The sequence below is a fragment of the Myripristis murdjan genome, chromosome 19 (genome assembly GCF_902150065.1).
Source record: "Myripristis murdjan chromosome 19, fMyrMur1.1, whole genome shotgun sequence".
NCBI classification, from domain to species: Eukaryota; Metazoa; Chordata; class Actinopteri; order Holocentriformes; family Holocentridae; genus Myripristis; species Myripristis murdjan.
This window is the reverse complement of record NC_043998.1, coordinates 12,465,234-12,484,629: the sequence shown is the minus strand read 5'-3', so window position 1 is coordinate 12,484,629 and position 19,396 is coordinate 12,465,234. Positions and strand designations below refer to the sequence as shown.

The 19,396-nt window shown below is 40.2% G+C and overlaps 2 protein-coding genes across 3 annotated transcripts; one reads left to right on the top strand and one right to left on the bottom strand.

Moving 5' to 3' along the window:
• Positions 1–9,625: 9,625 nt before the first annotated feature.
• On the bottom strand, positions 9,626–12,830 carry lyrm1 (LYR motif containing 1). The gene is made up of 5 exons (XM_030077472.1): positions 12,696–12,830; positions 11,955–12,145; positions 11,798–11,858; positions 10,249–10,280; positions 9,626–10,147 (listed from the first exon to the last, which is right to left on the bottom strand). The coding sequence occupies exons 2-5, from the start codon at positions 12,111–12,113 to the stop codon at positions 10,034–10,036; spliced, it is 366 nt and encodes a 121-aa protein (XP_029933332.1). The 5' UTR covers positions 12,114–12,145; positions 12,696–12,830; the 3' UTR covers positions 9,626–10,033.
• Positions 12,831–13,339: 509 nt separating this feature from the next.
• On the top strand, positions 13,340–19,353 carry dcun1d3 (defective in cullin neddylation 1 domain containing 3). Of its 2 annotated transcripts, XM_030077470.1 has the most exons (4): positions 13,340–13,762; positions 14,873–14,958; positions 15,685–16,245; positions 17,183–19,353. In XM_030077470.1, exons 3-4 carry the CDS (start codon positions 15,797–15,799, stop codon positions 17,721–17,723), a joined length of 990 nt encoding a protein of 329 aa, XP_029933330.1. In that variant the 5' UTR covers positions 13,340–13,762; positions 14,873–14,958; positions 15,685–15,796; the 3' UTR covers positions 17,724–19,353. The 2 variants fall into 2 exon arrangements, with proteins under 2 accessions (XP_029933330.1, XP_029933331.1); XM_030077471.1 differs by lacking the exon at positions 14,873–14,958.
• The last annotated feature ends 43 nt before the right edge of the window (positions 19,354–19,396 follow it).

Sequence of the window (19,396 nt, the reverse complement as noted above, 5' to 3'; positions counted from 1 at the left end):
TAAATTATATCTGCAGACAATGAAATCAACAAATTGCATTTATCTTTTTTTAAATCCAAAGCCATACAAGTTGTGAGGGCTTGTGAAAGTCACAGTCTTGAGAGAAGAGCAGATTTTCAGGGCTGATTTGACCATTAAAATTCTATGTAATTGGTTGTACTGGAAAAATATGGGGAAACTTAAACTGAAAGTAATTTTGAAATGAAGTGAAGTGCATAGAAAGTGAGTTTTGTAATATTTTTATTCCTTTGGTTTCTCTTTTTTTCGCTACATCAAAGCATCAAAACAGTAAATAAAACTTCTATTTAGCTATTACATATGCACAATAATTTTGGGAGAGAAATATATGGTATCAGTCTTATTTCTCTGGTGGAGCTATTCTTTTGCTTGTAGAAACAAACAAACAAAAAAATAGTTCCACCAGAACAAAAGCTTTCACTCTCAAACTTAATGGTAAAAATATAAATGCAAGAAGGTGACCATTAGAAAACATGAATTTTAAACAACTTGTAAAGATGTATGCCTACATAAGGTCTCTTCATAAGATAAGATGAAACTTTAATGATCCCTGTGCACAAACTAGGTCATGGCAGCAGTAAGGAATAATGTATAGATATGATACAGGAAATACTGATGATTAAAAATGGGATTATAGAGCAGGCGAAAACAACTTCCTGCTTGAGGAATCTTCTTTGCTACAGTATCACTCTTTGAAAAGATGATCCTAAAGGTAAATTAGTATTTGAACTACACATCACATGAATGCTGTGTTTCTTTGGAAAATATTTTATAAATTATTTTTTTACTTTAAGGTGTATCCTGGGACACATCCCAGCCCACACACATCCCAAACTAGTGCTTGACTCTAGTTTTTTTTTTTTTTTTTTTTTTTTTTTTTTTTTCCAGTTTGGTCTACATGTTTTTTCAAGCTGTTCTCCAGTGCTACTTATCATAAATATATAGCTGCACTAGACAACTTTTCACTTTGGCAGATGGCAACAGGAGATCTTTGAGCTCTTTGATGGCAGTGGTGATTCTGCTATAATTGATAATAAAAAAAAAATCACTTTGCTTTATGTTGTTTCAAACACAATTGTGTATTTCGCTCCTAAGCTTCAATTTCTCACTTTCTGCACACCAAGACATTTGTCTTTTAGCTCAGAGGTGTTATTTAGACTAAGATGTGTGGATTTTGACATAAAATTCTTGTTTTAGTGCACCCTAGGTGTCCCATTGCATGGCATTATTATGAAATAAAATACCAGAGAACAATTTTTTGTTTTGTTTTGTTTTGTTTTTTAGATTTTATGCTAAAAACATGCTCCATTTGAATGTATTTCAAATCCTTGAACAATGTCATTTTTGACATACGTTCAAAAATGTCCTAATCTGGGGTCAGTAAAGAATCTTTGTATCTATCTGTCTCCTCTATCTTATTTTCGGTGTAGATGACTTTGAAAGGATCCTTTCAAAGTCATCTACACCGAAAACAAAATCCTTACCTTAATGAATTTACGGACAGGATTGCAAGTGGCATGAGTGAACTTGAGGTGTCAGCTTTGAAAATGTCATTAATTTTGAAGCGAATGGCTCAAGTCACAGATGAAAGTCAGTTTCTCCACCGTCTTCATGAGGTCACTTGTGACAGACATCACATCACTCTCCACCTCTAAGTGAACTTTCCCTCAATGACAGGGGCTTTTTAGCCAGAATACATCAATGATGATTTTGAAATTAAATGAAAAATGTTTATATCAGATTACACAAACCATTTTTTCCTCATAGTAGACAGATTAGAGGGTGTAGATGGAATTTCTGAGTCACTGGGTTGAGGTTTTGTTTTCAAATCGCCAAAATATTTGCCTCAAAAAGATCATTCCTGCACAATTTTAGATTTGTAAATGTGGTTATACCTTGTTGTACATTTTAAAATCAAACGCTCCCTTTATGCCCAGTGTCAGAGCATGTGTGCAGGGTGTTAAGCAGTGCATCGCCTCCTGTCTGCATTACAACATCACAGATCAGATGAACCAGTGTGTACCGTTCCGTCTTCATATTAACCAGTTCACAGTCAGAAATGGCATATGTACACAAATCTGCTCACAAATATGCACCGACTCATGCACAGCAATAATTGGCACGTTCATATAAATGCCACATGATACCCTTAAGTGTGACTCAGGAAAAAAATTACCATAAAGTGAGTCACTGTTCAATGGTAACACTAAAAAGAAAAAGAAAGTATCCTCGGAGTCTGCTGCTCTGCTCTCCCATCAGTGGTCAATTACTGTGAAAACGCTCATTTATCATTGAGGTAATGAAGTCTCGAGGGAGAGAAAGAGAGAGAAAGACAGAGCAAAGGCATGGCGGAGTAAATTAAGCAGCAACAACTCCACTCTTTGACTTAGTGTGTGTTCTTTGCATAAAACAACTATTTAAGTGAGTTGTAGAGAATGTCACATAGTTCAGCCAAACAAAACAATACACAATGCTGCGTGCTGCGTTTAAAAGGTTTGATGTATTTTGGTAACAGTTGCCATGTCTTGTCTCAAAAGCAGGAGGCGTTTAACATCGACTGCCTGACTGATTTTTACCCCTGATTGAGGTTAGTCAATCAATTAATCTGCGAGAATCTTTTTTTTTTTTTTTTTTTTTTTGCATTACATACTCTAAATATTTTCCAGCGAGAGTATTTCTGAAGTGTTTGAGGAGGTGATGCAGGCCCTGGTTGTGTTTACTTGCAACATAATGGCAGTTTAAAGTGAAATCTAAAGGGATTTTGCCACATTTATTGACAAATGTACACAGCCAGTGCAAGTGCATTATTATTCTCACTGGTAAAGTCTTAAAATATTACCCTTTGTAACAGTGAACTACACAAAGCTTCAGCTCTTAGTATGTTGTGACCCCTGGTGGTTATTGGTATCAGATTTGTTTTTAACATTTTGTAATCAGCCCATTACACACCTCAGCATCCTTAATAGGGAATCTATTCCCTCTCTGTGAGGTTTCGTGAAGTTTCTTTTTTTCTTTTCCTAATTGGATTTATGTGAGGAACTCTCCTTGTCTTCAGTTGAGGCTCTGTGGTTGGTGAGCGTCAATCACATCAATTGTTTGCACTTTATACTTCTAGAGTAAGTGGCAGATTGCACAACCATTTATTGTGCAAAGCAGATAATTTTCCGTTCAGATATACACAAATACACTGTACAGTGAATGGTACCAGCTGAAAGCTAAAGCAAATCAAGTGCAAGTACTGCAATCTTTTGTTGTGTTATTTTACTAGATTATACTGTTTGATTTAGGTTTTGCATGTTGACTGTTGGACTTGTATGTTGTAAAGGGGCTGAATCCTTTTCTGAAGATGTGACATGACTGTAGTGTGTGTTAGCAGTAATGTTAATTGTGATGTTGTAACAGTGAGCTTTTATTGTTGGTTTTAAATATTTTTATTGTTAGATTTAGGGGCTTGCCAGTTCTGCTATTGTTCCTTTTTTGCACTACTTCTTCTTACCAAAACTTCCTGTCTACGCATGAAAATGCGTAGGATCTTGCACACAGCAAACAACACCTTTAAAATGTGAAGTCAGCTGGCCTCATGGTGGCGCTACAGCAGTAAATATAATCTGAATCCTCCCGCAGTTCATGTTCAAATGACACTGAATTTGCTAAACAGCATCTGTAGACCCAACAAAATGTAGCTCAAGTGTCTCACTGTAAATGCCAGTGAAATCACTGTAAGTTTTTGTTTAAAAAATGATGAATATCCATCAGTCTTTGTGGCTATACTTCCAGTTTCAGAATTTCAACTCAGTGGCATTTTGCCGTTTACATATTGTGCATTTCGTTTTACCTTTAAAAGTGGATTTCCAACATTTTGACATTCATTCTCTGTCACTTTGTGAAGCAGCCACCGTGAGAAACAGATGTAGTGCTCATCAGCCAGCAAGTCATGACCTACAAGTTTGTCATGAGACCGCAGCCTTTGTAAATAAATGTTATCATCTGATCAAAACCATCATTTCCCAGCAAAATAATGATGGCCAGACTGGACGTTGGAGCCATGATTTTAATCTTAATTCTTGCCACATGAAAAAGGATTTTTTTTAAATTAATTTTTGCAGTGCAACAGAATGACTTGACAGCCTTTTACTGGTTTTGATTGGACGTTAATGCATATTTATTAACATTTCCCACAGACTGGCTTATTCTGACTGAGCCAGTTTGGTTTTGGGATCATTAATAATCTGCAGTATTCAGATTGAGTTAATTTGAATTGGATGGTTACTGCCTCTCTTAGAAGTCCATTAATCAGCCAACCATTCAGCTAGTCAGGCAATAACCATGCCTGGTGTCTAGAATTAGTCATGACAACCTGCCTTCGGACTGGTTTTGAAGATCCATGCAGACAACGATGTTAGCTAATTATGATGTTGCAGTGGCGGGTTCATGTTTCCACTTTGTCCACTTGTCAGAGTCTGGCCAGGCAGCCATTCAGGAGATTAGATTACTGATCATATCACATAAAGATTACTTCTTTGCAACCTTTTTTTTCCTGTTTGTAGCCTATAACATCATTCTGGAGCAACCCACAGACTGCATGCATGCAAGAAAAATGCTGCTTCTTGATTTCCTGTTGAGCTCGTGCACCTGTTTAGATGCTATTGTTCTGTGGTTTTCCCTTGTTAACTGTAGTCACAATACAAGAACGTGCCTGTGGAGCTCAGTGGTGAGCCCGTGTAAGGCCCAGTCCTCTCATCTAATCAATAGAGGCTGCAGGACATGACAGCACACATCATGCTTAGTTCTCTGGAAAGGCTGACACCTCAGTGCAGGGAAAGAGCCCCAGGTCATATAAATCAATGGGGATGAATTCTAGACATATGGATACTGACCTGAGCTGTCAATCTGAGCCTTCTTTCTTTGTTGTGCTGTTCAAGAAACATTTAGCCCTTTGTGTTGCATTGTTGTTGTCTTATTATATTTTTAATGTGCCCTTTTCCTATACTGTCTGTTTCTCCTGGCTGTGGCACGACATGTTGCTGCATATATGGCACATGCTATATTTCACGTGGAGGTGTCTGGCGTAACCCCACCTTGTGTCTATTTCCACTTGTGAGGACATCCTTGCCCAGATGGCCGAGGCAGGGGGTTCATGTCCCTCTGTGGACAGCACAAGATGGATATAAAATTAAATTCAAATTCAAATGAGCTTTAATTGCATAAAATACAAGTGTCCTTAGTGGCAAAGCACAGGTACAGTATAAATATAAATCAAAAAGATAAAGATAACACTGACAAAAGAAAAAAAAAGAAAGTGGGGCTCCAATTAGCAGATCCCATTACTAAATCATCAATCAGTTTATCTTGTGGCAGTTTTTGTTGAGTTTTCATTTTCTCTTTTAAAGTTGAGGTGGAATTCAGGAAAGCGTGATATTACAATGCGTTGATATTTTGTGCAATTCAAAGTAATATTACTCTATAACATACTTTTTTTTTTTTTTTGCTTCATGTTCAGCTGGTTGTGAATAGGACGTGTGTGTCTTTGGTGAACTTCATTAGCTTCCCTATGGTTTCTTGATTTTCTGTTTCAGTGTGTGGGTCCATGTTTAAGGACACACGTGTGCTGGAGGACAGAGGCTACACTTGCCAAGGTGACTCAGACTGCAACATGAAGTTAAAGGCATGTTCTCGCCTAATGAAGCCTATTCTATCAGGACTGGTTTGTCATTTGGGAATCTCAGTGCTACGTCAGCGGAGAAGAATGTTGAAGAATGTTGAACTGATCCACATATCAATGAATTTCCCCTCAGTCACCTAGCTGTTTTATGCAGGAGCTGCTAATGAAAAGTGGGACAGAACATAAAGAGTGCTGTAGTCCCTGTAGAGCACACCTCTTACAAAGGGCTTTCCAAGTACATTTGGGCTGCAGCCAACAAAGTGAAATGCATCAGATTATTGGAGTGGAGGCCTGGGGTGTATAGACAACAAGGCACTTCAATTTTAACAGAACATTACCTGGCTGCATTAAAAATATGTTCCTGTGTGCCCTTCCTGTCCCTGTTTCCACTTACTGATCTCAGTAGATAGAAAGAAATACAAGAGTATGTTATGTAGCATCTCAACTTACTCCTCTTAATGACTGATGGATACCATCGCTACTTTTTTTCCCCATCTTGACAGCAAAGTTGCTTGACTGCCTTGAAATGTTGAGGTAACTTAGCTTTAACTAATCCAGTCGCTGCATTTTTAAAGCTACTAAAACATTTATGACATCAACAGGATCATTTAGGAACATGAACAGGTTTTGTTGGTACAAGCGCGCATGTACACATCCGCCGGCACTGAAACACCCGTTCCCGCATTTGTCTCATCCAGCCTTGACTGCTGTAACACCCTTAAATCAACTATAAGCAAATTACAGCCAAAAATACCACTGATAGGATATTAACCAAGACTAGAAAATGAGATCATGTTACCCTTGTTCTTGTTTCATTACACTGACTTCAAGATTCTGCCGTTAACTCATAAAATAATACACAGACTTGCACCATCCTCTTTAGTCACTCCTCATATTCCCGCTAAGTTTCTATGATCACAATATGCCTGACTATTCCAAAAATAAATAAAACATCAGTAGGTGGCAGGGCTTTCTCTTACCAAGCCCTTCTTCTTTGGAATCAACTTCATATACAAATTCAAGAGGCTAGCTCAGCTGACTCATTCAAAAGTAAACTGAAAACACATCCATTTGCATCAGCCTTTTTTTTTTTAAATACATTTTAAATAATTCAAATATTTTGTTTATAGTCTCTCTCTTGTTTAATTAGATGTACAGCCCACTGAGACATACTTTGTGATATTGTGCTATTATGAATTTTGACTGACTTTGACATGTGCACATAGGTGTGTAAGTGTAATGTATGTCTGTAAATGAATGTATGTATGTATGTCTGAAATACAAAGTACAAATGTCACAATCATTCTCAAGTATCAGTCACAACTTGGTGTCAATTGAAGGCCACGCAAAGATCAGATTTCAAGAGCAAGGCTATTTAACGTTGGAATTTATTTATCACTTACATTTGAAAATAAGATGAGAAAGTGTCTTTTGGTGAGAAAAAAATGTCTAAATTCAAAATAGAGGAGAATTTTTTTCAACCAATTTGCTGTAGATGACAGGGGAGGCACATGGTATTGGCTCCCATGACAGCATGACATCAGCGGACGTCTACCAGCGTTTCAGCGTGAATCAGACTGACTGAATGAACATGATTCACTCACTCCCCCGCTTTTCATACAGTTACCCAACCCGAGGCATTCAGTGTTATCAGTTACAGTATCGGTGTCTCACTGCTTTCCTAGCAGCGATCTGATTTACAAGCAAAACTGAAAGTAATCCACCAACCAAGCTGCTCTCTTTCACCACAGTGGCATTATATCTGTGGAGAAACTCTGGGATATTTTGATTACCTCATCCAAAAAGAAAAAAAAAACATGTCACAAGCATACTTGTCAGAGGAGGTCTGAAGATGTGTCACTAAGGGAGACACAGAAATATCAAATCAAATCTATGACTCCCATCACTTCCTGTAGGTTATTTTGTATTTTGAGCTTGAAGTTTAGTTCCTGAAGTATCAGGAAGTATGTTTTAGCTCCACAATTTTACTAGTTGGAATGGAATTTGCAGTGATATAAAAAATGACTTATTTATCAAATTTAATGTGCAAAGAAGGCCCTTAAATATCCAGTCAAGACAGTGAAAAAGCCCACAAATTCAGGAACAACTTTCAATGTGGCTTAAAGGCAATTAAATATGCAGAAGAAAGAAAGGCCACAGTAATACATCCGCGAAATGAGGTGCATTAAGAGAAAATGTGTAATTCCCAATGGCCGCACACACATATTTGACTCTCACTGCAGCACAAAAAGGCCCTTAACTTAAGGAGTCTGGGATTTGCTGGCAAGAGAGAGAGAGATTTTTCATATAATTTTTATTGCAATCTGCATTTACAGATATAGTTTTCAGCTGATGTATTGTGTCTGAGAACTGTCTTTTTGTTAACATCTAATATGGTGTCCATGAACATTTTCCAGTGACAGTAACTACTTAATTTCAGTGTGGAATGATATGTTCAGGAAGCATATGCTTGAGGTAACACTGGAAATCACACACTTAGGATATTAATAACTCATGCTGCCTTGTACTTGCGAGGTTAATCAGGTACGTTTTAAGTAGCTCAGCCTTTTGAGTCATACACAAACAGCCTACATTTTTGCCCACGCCTAACACAGGAGTTTGTCAATCAAATCAATATGAAAAAAAATGATCCTATTTTATCTCCACCTTTTCTATTTTTCTGTTCTTGTTTTTTTGCCGTCTTGTAAAGCGTGTTGTAAACTCTGCGTTTAAATGATGGTATTACTTTTACTCCAGCTTGACTCCACTAGTTGTATACAGGATGTGCTTGGATGTCTGTTATGACAGTAATGGGTATACAACGGCCCTTCGACACTCCTTCCTTCAGCCAGTCCTTTCCTCACTTGAGTGTGTCAGAGTTTTTCCAAGAAGTACAGCCTTCCGGAGAACTGCAACGGCTTTGATTTTTAGGCAAGTGAAATATGAGCCGTCATTGTTTCCCAGCTTCCTCTGTATTTTTGCCAGCATTTTTGGTGTGGATTTCTTATTGTCCTTTGTATCCCCGGTGACAAAACAGACCACCCATATGGAAGAACAGTTAAAGAATGGGGTAAATGCATTTTGGTGTTTTCCTAGAACTAAGCATTTTGGAAAAGGGAGCAGATGGTCGTCGTGGATCAGCTCCTAAGGAGATGAGTGAGAGGTGGCCAAGTCCAGGCACGAAAAACATCTTAATGTTTCCCGTCTGCAAAACGAGAACACATTGAGGGATCCTGTCCACCACAGGCCACTCTATCAGCTATGTCCTGTCCACCAACTTCAGAAACACCAGATCAAACGAGCAGCAGCACGTCTCTGCCAGCTGGATGACTACAAACTGGAAGTCAGATCTCGGAGACCGAGAGTTTTTTCCAGCCCTCCGAGCCAACTATTAAACATGCCTGCAAAACAAATTTACAGGCAAGGAATTCACAGGTATACATCAGTCTGACTGTTCAGGCTGTCGCTCCATCTGTAGAGATGGGCTAGAAGAAATTCTCCATATTTGTACACACACTTTGCATCAATCCTCAAGTAAAAGAATCAGATCTTTTTTTAGTTTCCTGAAAATGACAATGGATTTGTATTTTTCTAACTGCATCATTGTTATGACAAAAGTGTAGTGCCTTTGTTTTCTCATGCAGTATGTCCAGTCCTCTAATCTGAGGTCACAGTTATTTACACCTCCTTACAGACTTGAATCAGAAAATATGGAAGGGTGGCTGTATAGCTGCTGTTTCCTGAGGTGAAAGGTACGTTTTCTGTTTTCAAACCAATAACCCACACCTTTGTGTGAGGCTCATTTGGTCCTCTTATTGTGAAAGCACATACTGAACATGTCAGGTCACACTCTTCTTCCTCAGGAATGAGCAGCTTTCTCTTACAGTATAATTCAGTTTTCCTGGCAGTATAGTGAAGAAGACAAGTAGCATAAAACAATGAAAATCTGTTTTTCCCTATAATTCTACTTTTATGTAGAATAAAAGCAGAGTGGTGTTTATTACAATTTTTTGATGTTAAACATTAAATAATAAATTTAACATATAACACATCATGATGACATTTTATATTACAACAAAACACAACACGTTCAGTATTTCTCTGAATTAGTAGCTGGAATACATGATGAAAGCTTTCAACTATAGTTCAGGCTTGCATTTAGGCAGTGTACTGTAAAAAAATGTCTGCAATGTGCCTGAATACTGAAAATAAGTGGCTTTTTCCTGAGCGACGGATTTTCTTGCATCTCTGAGTGGTTATAAAAACCCAACCCTTGAGATCAGCTTGTGGCTGCACTCCTGTTTCCTGTCCTTGGTAACATGAACTCTTGGCAAGGATCGAGTGGATCGAGCATCAGGTCTCATCATGTGACTCTAAGTAGATTGGCTTGGCCTGCTTCCTCAGGCGCTGCTGTGTTCGGAGCTTCCTGCCTTTCTGGGTTGCCAGTCCCATCGGTGGTAGGTGCGTCTGCAATAACATTGAGAGAATGAAATAATTAAACCTCTGAAAAGCAATAGAACCGACACAGAAATAAGAAAAAGATAATCGGTTAGATTTTAAGCACTTACCGCCCTTGGATATGGGTTCCCATAATGTAGACCTGTCAAAAGAAAAAGAAAAATATAATAATATAAAATATAAATATAAAGGAATAAAGCAATATAAAATCATCAATATTATTTTTGAGGTGCTTTAGCTATTTATGATCTTCTGTCTTAGATGCTTTACCCCTTTTAAAGCTTGGTTAAAATCTTCTGTCCACTACCTGCATGCTGAAAGACTCGCTAACCACTTACCAATAAACAAATTAATAATAAATAAATACAAACATACATAAATAAATCAAGGCTACAAAAAACAAATATTTTTATGATCTAATTTGTGCAAATCAGCACTATAGCAACTATAGGGTTTCTATTTCATGCAAACTGATCACATTATAAACCCTGCTCATACTGGTGTTTGTCTTCTCTGCTTTCTCTTTCTCAGTGCCAAAAAAGTTGTTGTTGTTTTTTTTTTTAATCCTTTTTCAGTGACTCAGGGTTTTTTCGAGGGCAGGGAATATAAACTCATGTTCAACAGCCTGTCCTCACTTGAACTCACTCAGTCATTTTATGACAATTGCTCTGCATTAACTTGTGAATACTGTGTAAATACGAGTCTGTTAGACAGTATGAAGAGTGACCATGCGGGACATCAGGCCTCACCATCACAGATCTACAGCACCATCAGAGAGTTCAATTTGTCAGTACACTACGGTTTCACTGAATCGGGCCCATGAAGTCACCAGAGGCGTTAACAAGGAACCTTAGATGCAATGAGCCAAAAGCCACAGTATCACGTAATACATCAGTTTAGCTTAATGGGTCTCAGGTTATCCTCCAAGTGTCCTCTCCCTTCACGCACTGTTTGCTCTGGTCTTAAAAATCCACAGGATAGATGGACCTTCGATGGGCACTGGGGCCACAAACAGATACATTAACATAGGAGCAAGCACTATCATTAAGTCAAGACGGCAACCCACACTAACGCTTGAGTCTTTCATCAACCTGTCATTCAAAATTTGCCAGTTTGTACTTATTAACACCTGATTGCAGGTGTTAATAAGTACATTCCTCACCTGATTGCAGGTGTTAATAACGGGCAAAAAAAAATCAAACAAATCATGTAGGCCACATATGGGCAAAATAAGGCCCGGGGGGCAGATCTGGCCCTCAGACATAAATCAAAAGCATTCAAAACAATTACAGTAGCTGGGTTTCGAATGCTTTTACGCTGCCATGTTCACGAGGCAGGTAAGCAAAGAGATGTACTCCCACTTTGTGACACTGGCCTTTCTGGAGTTTGCCCCTGGAGAAAGGCAGTGAGGCGCAGGGGGAAACTACAGGCGCTGCATGCACAGTATACACAGCACCTCGCTTATTTTGTTAAAACTGAAGAACATTTGTGTGTCATACTGCGGATTTCCACTTCAAAATGCTGATGAAGGCTGACACTCCTGATGTAGGCTATATTTGATTCCAGTACAAGATTGTGATTTCTTGTATTTTTTTCCATTGTAGTCTTCAGTGTGACTAAGAAGAATATGTAAAAAACTTGACATCTTTCCACTCTTACCTATTTCTATCCTTGCTTCACATTCTTGTATGCACTTCTTTATTGTTTCTTCATCTGTCATCTTAAGAGAGGCAACAAAGAGGATTACTCATACAAGCAATTACGCATGCATAAATCCACTGCACCATCGCTGCAGTAGGTAGAGCACGGTTCACACCTGCTGATTCTGTCTGAACAGGGTGCGGGCCTCCTCGACAATGTACTGTCTCTCCACTTCTGTGTCTCTGGCCACAGCACTCTGCGCCTGCCAGGTCCGGGCAATGCGAAACACCCGCATGTACAGCGCCAAGACTGTCTTGCGAGTGGAAGCTGTCATCAGGGCTCAGTATGTGACAAATCAGCATGCACCTGCACAGAAGAGAGCATGAGGCTGTTATTCATGCAACTTTTGAAGACAGGCAATCTCAAGTTAATCATCAATGCAATGACAACTATTATTTATTGATTGTTTAGGCGAGCTAACACACTACAGTTTATTAAATAGATAACTACCCGCTGTTTCCATTACTCGCCGTTAGATGGCGCCAAAACCAAAAACTGACTATTTCTCAGCCTAGTTACAGTATCTGAATGAAGGGTATGCGAGGAGCCCACTGTGTGTTGAATTGAGAGGTGTGTGATAAAGAGTATATTTCTTTATCCCTAAGTAAGAGTCTACATGCAAATACACTGCCTAGAGTTTGTTTTTTCCCCCCATACAAATAGCCTGTGGTAATGTCTATGCGTCACTTGTCATTAGGCAATGTTATTACCCCTGCTCTCCACACCAGGTGTCTGCTGTTCATATACCTGTCTACAGTCATTTCGCACATTAGTTCCATTCGTATTAACGACGCACATTGACGTTTTCCTACACTAGGTCATACGCAGTGTTTTAACATCTCAAATCTTGACCTACCGGCTCTGTGTGAAGCAAGTGGTAGCTGGCTATTAGCTTGGTCAGTTATCACATTAGTCGCTTAGTGATGACGGTGGCAGCTGCTAAACGGGAAGCCAGATTTTTTTTCCTAGGAGGACGACGGATATTTTAGGTGCTCATTTTGGCTTATTGATAAAGGTCGGGGCTAGGTGAGGTTAGGGTTATGGTTAGGGATAGATTTCCTATGGGTAACTTTAGTTAAAGACTGTAGAGAATAAATGTAAATCAATTAAAAATTCCGTCGCCCTCCTAGGAAAAAAAAACACTCGTAAACTGGAAGGTTGCAAAAGAGACGTCGACAAAGCACGCACAAGTAAATGAATGCTCCTACTTTCCTTTAACATTTTTACAGTAAGGAAATGTACAACGTAATTCCTACATACTGATTCCTCAGTTTTTATATTGACTGTGTGCAGACCCACTATATGTTAGATCAATGAATAAGAATGACTTAACGCCCAATGTTATTCTTTCAAGTAGCCCGACATAAACAATGACATCTCTAAAGCTTCACACTCGGTTTAATATGAGCATATAAGTCAGAGTATCAGATTACATTTACATGCATATTATTTTGTTGGAAAATAAATAATTAATCTTTTGGTTGCCATCCCTGTGATGAGGATCAGCTGTGTGCTTTGCTAGATGGATGCTTGTTTTGCAGGGAGGAAGTGATGCAGGGAAAATTCCCACAATGTACACTCAATGACCAAAGGGGAAGCACAAAGAAACTGGCTGCTTTTACTCGGAGATTGTCTTTTAACTCACTTCAATGAGCCAACAAAATGATAGATGGGTTCCAAACTACACAAGTTTTAACAGCAAGCTGTGTCTTTTTCTGAAAGCGAAGCCAAACTCGACATTGATGTGGAAGTTTCTTGCCAGCTGCTAGCTAGTTAGCTAGCCATCTGAGTTAACGCGACGAGTTTGCCTCAGTTCGTCGCTGCTCTTTAAAGCTAGCTTGAATAACTTACTAACCACTAATTTGGACTGGCATTCCCGTAGTGATGTACGTCCGATTCCACGTGACAGAGTTTTTAAAAAAGGTAAGTTTCCTTTCTTGGATATTTGCGGTAATATTTGAGAGCTAACTTTTCGTTCTGCTCGCTAACCCAGCTCATGCTAGCTACCTATGGCGACGACGCCAGGGCCAGGCACTTTGGATGGAAATGGCCCGGTGGCGGTGATGTCTCCTCCGCAAATTAACACTGTCTTCACGGCAAGCTCCAGGCCAATTAGCAAACAATATAAATAATAAGTAGCGACACAGTAAATCACCGTAAACATGCCGTTTTGAGTGGCGTGCATGGGCTGAAAAGAGGACTAACTTGATTATGTTTGTGCTCGTCAATGCCAACTAACCCAATAAGTTGGCTAAATAATGCCAACGATAGCTAGCTAACATTAGATATCCAACTTATAATACCGGCTGTGTATTAAAACAAGTACTTCAAGCTATTGGCGTGTCGGTTCAAATGATGTGGCTTTACAGGGACAGGTTAGTTATGTTGGTGGACGACAGCTATCGATATCACAGCTTGGCCAACCTAGCATGCTAGCTAGCTAAGCTGCATAATACAGAATTGTTTAAAAAATAATAGCCGACTAAGCTTTCAAGCTGTCATTTTATTGAGCCAGAGTGTATCTGAAGGGCGATTTGCCGTGACATGCCCCGTGTTACAAGCAGTAGGAGCCCATGGTTCCTGGCTCGGCAAGCTCAAGAAGAAACACAATAATACAAAGTAGAGGAAGTTCAGCCATTGTGCGATTTAAGAAATGAAGTCATGGATTTGGCAGTGGCTAACAGTGATCATGAGTAGCTGGAGTCACTCAGCCACCCTGACCGGGCAGAGCAAGGCTCCTGGACATATGCTGGACCCCCAGATAACACCAACCCCAGGCCAAAAGATGGAAAGCCCTAAAGGGGAGGGTCACTCTGCAGAGCTTTTCCACTAGAAATTCTCTAATTTGAACATTTGTTATGCTCAAATTTAAAAAATAAAAAATAAAATAAAATAAAAATCTCTAGTTAAACAAAGCCACGTTGGTGATCTCAAATTACAAATTCATGGCATGTTGACAAAAATAGTTCTGCAGGATTGGGAAAGACAAGCTATCACATTCTGCTTATGATGACAAGATAATGTGTCTTTCAGCATTGCGGATGTCAAGGTCACAACAGTGGAACAGAATAGGATGACACTTTCACCTATAATGGCCAGCGCCATCTGAGGAATTGTTTGTGAGTAACCTTTAAAGTAATTTCCCTGCGGGGATCAGTAAAGTTTTTCTGAATCACAATCTCACCAGGTAAATTGCTGCTGTATTCTCAAATTGAAAGATCTCTTGTCTAGATGCAACATCAGAATCAATAATGAGAAGCAGTTTTCATTGGCAGTCATGATAAATTTATAGTCTGGTCCCATGGTTGCCATGAACAAGTTGTGATTCTGTGATTTTTTTTTTTTTTTTTTTTACTTTTTGGGTGCCTTGTTATCTTGGTGATTTTGAAAGCACTATTACATATCTGCTGCCTGTACACATCTAACACATAGCAATATGGCACCTATTATAGAAGCTTGTCAAACTCTGTCCATGATTCTGTGTAATGCAAACCATGTTTAGTTCTGATGGTTTCCTTGTTTATGAGAATGTAGTAATTTTGTATTTTTTTTTTTTAAGGTTTCCGTGGTAACCCACTGAATATAAGCATTCTGTGTGTATGCTCTACATACGTAGATCCTCACATCCTCACCTCTAGGTTTCAGGGTGTTGGCAGAGCTTAACAGCTGGCTTAATTGCTTTACCATCATTCACTTCTTAACAATCATTATTTAATTTTGTTCCACTAATAGCCATAGAAATGCAGATCTTGACCTTTTTGATCTTGAACTAGACTGAATCAACATTGCATAGAGCTACACTCCATGACCTTGAGCTATTTATTTTAAACTCTCCTTTACCTCAGGGCATGAGGGTATGTTGAGACGTCTCACCCGGCCAGAGCAGAGGTGTCTAGGTGGTTCGGACGGGGCCTGAAGGAGGGGAGGAACGACAGAAGAGGGACCAGGGAGGGAGACATGGGCCAGTGTGTCACCAAGTGTAAGAATCCAACCTCCTCACTCGGCAGCAAGAGTGGAGACAAGGAGAGCGGTTCCAAGTCCCACCACAAGAAAGGTGGTAGTGCGAGCAGTGGGGGAGGGCACAAAGAAGAGCCCAGTGCCCCATGTAGTAAAGCCCCCAGTGAGCTGTCTAATGGCACCAAGGCCATGGAGGTCACTGTGGAGACACCTGTCATCCCGACGGTAACAGGGGAGCCATGCAAGGAAGAGTGTTTGATGGACGGGGATGGACTGTCACTGCTGCGCATTGAAGAGCTGTTCTGCTGCTACAAGGATGAGCAGGAGGATGCCATCCTAGAGGAGGGCATGGAGAGGTTTTGCAATGACCTGTGTGTGGATCCTGCAGAATTTCGAGTACTTGTTCTCGCCTGGAAGTTTCAGGCGGCCACCATGTGCAAGTTTACAAGGTAAGATTGACCTGGCGTGGCGTGTGAATGCATTTATTGGGGGGGTTCTTCACAGTTTTGTTTATATTTGAACAATGCCTAAGCAGTAGTTCTGTTATGCACTGATATGCATTGATTAGGTTGATTAGCTTGTTGTGCTGTGCCTCACTTCTGGTCACTTTATAAGATGGTAACCACCGCCTATCCCTGCACTGTCTGACCACCTAGTCTGCAGTGTTTTCACTGTGCTGTGGTCCATGCACCCCGCCCCCACCACTCAGTTTTCAGCAGCTGTACTGCACACATACACACCTGGCCTCTCACAGGTAGGGGGCACACAGGAAATGGATCCGGCTCCCACACCACGCTCCCACTCAGCAGTTAGTGTCTGAGATGAATAGGGGTGCCTGCTGGCTGGGTCACTTGTCACTGCTACCCCTCTCTGATTTTTAACTCAGCACTTTTCTATCCAGAGGCTTTGGACAACAGGCATTCTCTGGTTAGGAACATGTTTCATTGTCAACTGTTGCTTACTGAAGCTGTTTATATTACATCTGATTTTGAAAAGCCCACATTGTTGTTGGGGTATATGAAAGCATATCTGCCTGGGTCAGGGTCTCCCATGCTGTGGTGAAAGTACTGTTTATTATATTGACAGCATGTGACCAGCATTGTGTTATATGCACGGGCATTTTGCTGTTACTTTCCTCAAACTGCAAGGAGCTAGGGTGGGCGTCTGTCTTGGTCTGTTTGATGTGTTTCTAGCAGTTAATAGCCTGTTTGTTTGAGATGACTTTAAGATGTTTTATTGTAGCTCTTGGCAACTGTAGCTATTAGTTAGATCCACTGCTGCTCATGTAGCTTTGAGAGGTACAGGCTTTGCTTCTGGATGTCATTTTCTTGCGTGGAGTGGTTATAATCATTCTGATGTCCTGTGTTGTCTTCCTTGTGTCATTAGGAAGGAGTTTGTGGAGGGCTGCAGGGCCATTCAGGCAGACAGCCTTGAGGGCATTTGCTCACGTTTCCCTTACATGCTGCTGGAGGCCCAGGGTGAGGAGAGCTTCAAGGACCTGTACCGCTTCACCTTCCAATTTGGCCTGGACGCCGAGGAGGGCCAGCGTTCACTGCAGCGTGACATCGCCATCGCCCTGTGGCGCCTGGTTTTTACCCAGGACACACCTGCCATCCTGGAGCGCTGGCTGGACTTCCTGGCAGAGAACCCCTCAGGTGTTCGGGGCATCTCACGGGACACGTGGAACATGTTCCTCAACTTCACCCAGGCTATCGGACCCGACCTGAGCAACTACAGCGAGGACGAGGCCTGGCCCAGCCTCTTCGACACCTTCGTGGAGTGGGAGATGGAACGCAGGAAAAAAGAGGAGGCGGCACTGAGGGCAAAGGAGGAAGAGGGGAGATGTACTGAGACTGAGAGCCCGCCCACCACAGACAGACTTGAAACAGAGGGCAGCCGCGGCTCACAGACCTGGGGGGGCCACTGACCAGGAGATGAGAAATACTTGGGAGGGGAAGGATATGACCTATAAGTGAACTGTACATCTGTGAATCATTGGATGAATATTAGTATTACCATTACAGCTATTCATTTCTCTCTCCTTTTCTGTTGGGGTGGGATTCCTGCTTTGCAACCTTATTTTCTGGTTCTTGAAAGGGCTCTAAGAACTGTTATGTTTTAAGCACTTCTATTTAAGTTATTGTTTTACTTTGTTTTTTTTCCCTCCCCCTTCCATGTGTGTTTTAGTAACTGGACATGTGGTCCATTTTAATCTTCACCCACCCACCATAACCCTGCAGAGATAGCTCAGTAAAGGCTTGCTTTGAAAACAGGCAACAGAAAGCCATACCTTTTTTCCATGAGCATCATTTGACAGCTTATTTTGACCTGGTAACACTGGTGATATGACTTTTTGTACAAGGAAATAGGCTTGCTATTCATATTGCATTAAGAAGAAGGGAAACTGGGACAACCTGACAACTAATAACATCTGACCATCAAAACACAGGTATTATCCTAAGGGAGTAAGGGTCATCCTGATTGGACTAATCAATTCAGAATTTGATGCTTTATAAATATTTTATCTTGCGGTGCTGTGAGGATGAATTGGTTGCATTTCTATTGCCTTGACAGCTGTTGGCCTGTATATGGCAAACAGTAATACATTCACATTCTGTCAAAAGGGCATTTTATCTTTGAAGATACAAATGAAAATTACATTTGTATCTTTTTTTTATCAATCAAAGTTGAAATAGCTTTTAAAATCTCAAGTTGATTTCTTCAAAAACAGACCCACCCTCTCTCTATCCCTCTATCGAGTGTTTATTGAGTGCTAAATACTTAGTGCTGAGGAGTGCAGTTAGTGGCTTAGCTTATTTCAACAGCCAGGGCCGTGCTCTACCTTAACCTCTAGTATCTGCCATTTTGATGTTCACCAGTCTTCAAGAAGTGGGTAGGTGTATACAATAACGATGCTGGCTTTTCTCTACTGCCTCATTGATCTCAATTTTCCATTTTTTTGGAAATCTTGAAACTCCAAATAGTCTAAAGCTAGGTCTTGGTCATTTCTGGACAGAGGATGCCTGCACCTGGGCTACATTCAGGACTGTTACATTGGGCGTTACACAGCTTTATATTGTTTACCTTCAAAAGTTTAAAAGTCTTCACATCCTTGAACTGCTATACAATAAAATAGTGTGCACACTTCACAGATCCGTTGACTGCTGGTGATGGTTGTAATGAAATGCACAAAAAAGCCAATGGCCTGCTAAGTTGCTATACTTGCAATGCTTTGCAGAGAGATTGATGTCAGCCACATTATTTTCCATTTTTAACCTTTCGAAACTGTTGAATGATCTTAAAATATAGCCTAGGGTGTTTTTTTTTTTTCTTTTTCTTTTTTTTGGGAAAAGTGAGTGATTGTTAACCAGATATCCTGGCTCATCGAGAGTCTGTGAAAGGGTCCAGTGTGGTAAGAGGGTGCCCATAACGAGATCTGTGAGGTTTACATCTTAAAATGGTTTTATTTCAGATTCCCCCTTTGTCCTTTTTATATAAAATGTATTGATTTATAATGAATAAAACAGTGTTGAACTTTTGACTGTGGACCACGAAAATCTCCTGTGTGTGTGTTTTTAATCAAGAGGCTTCTCAAATACA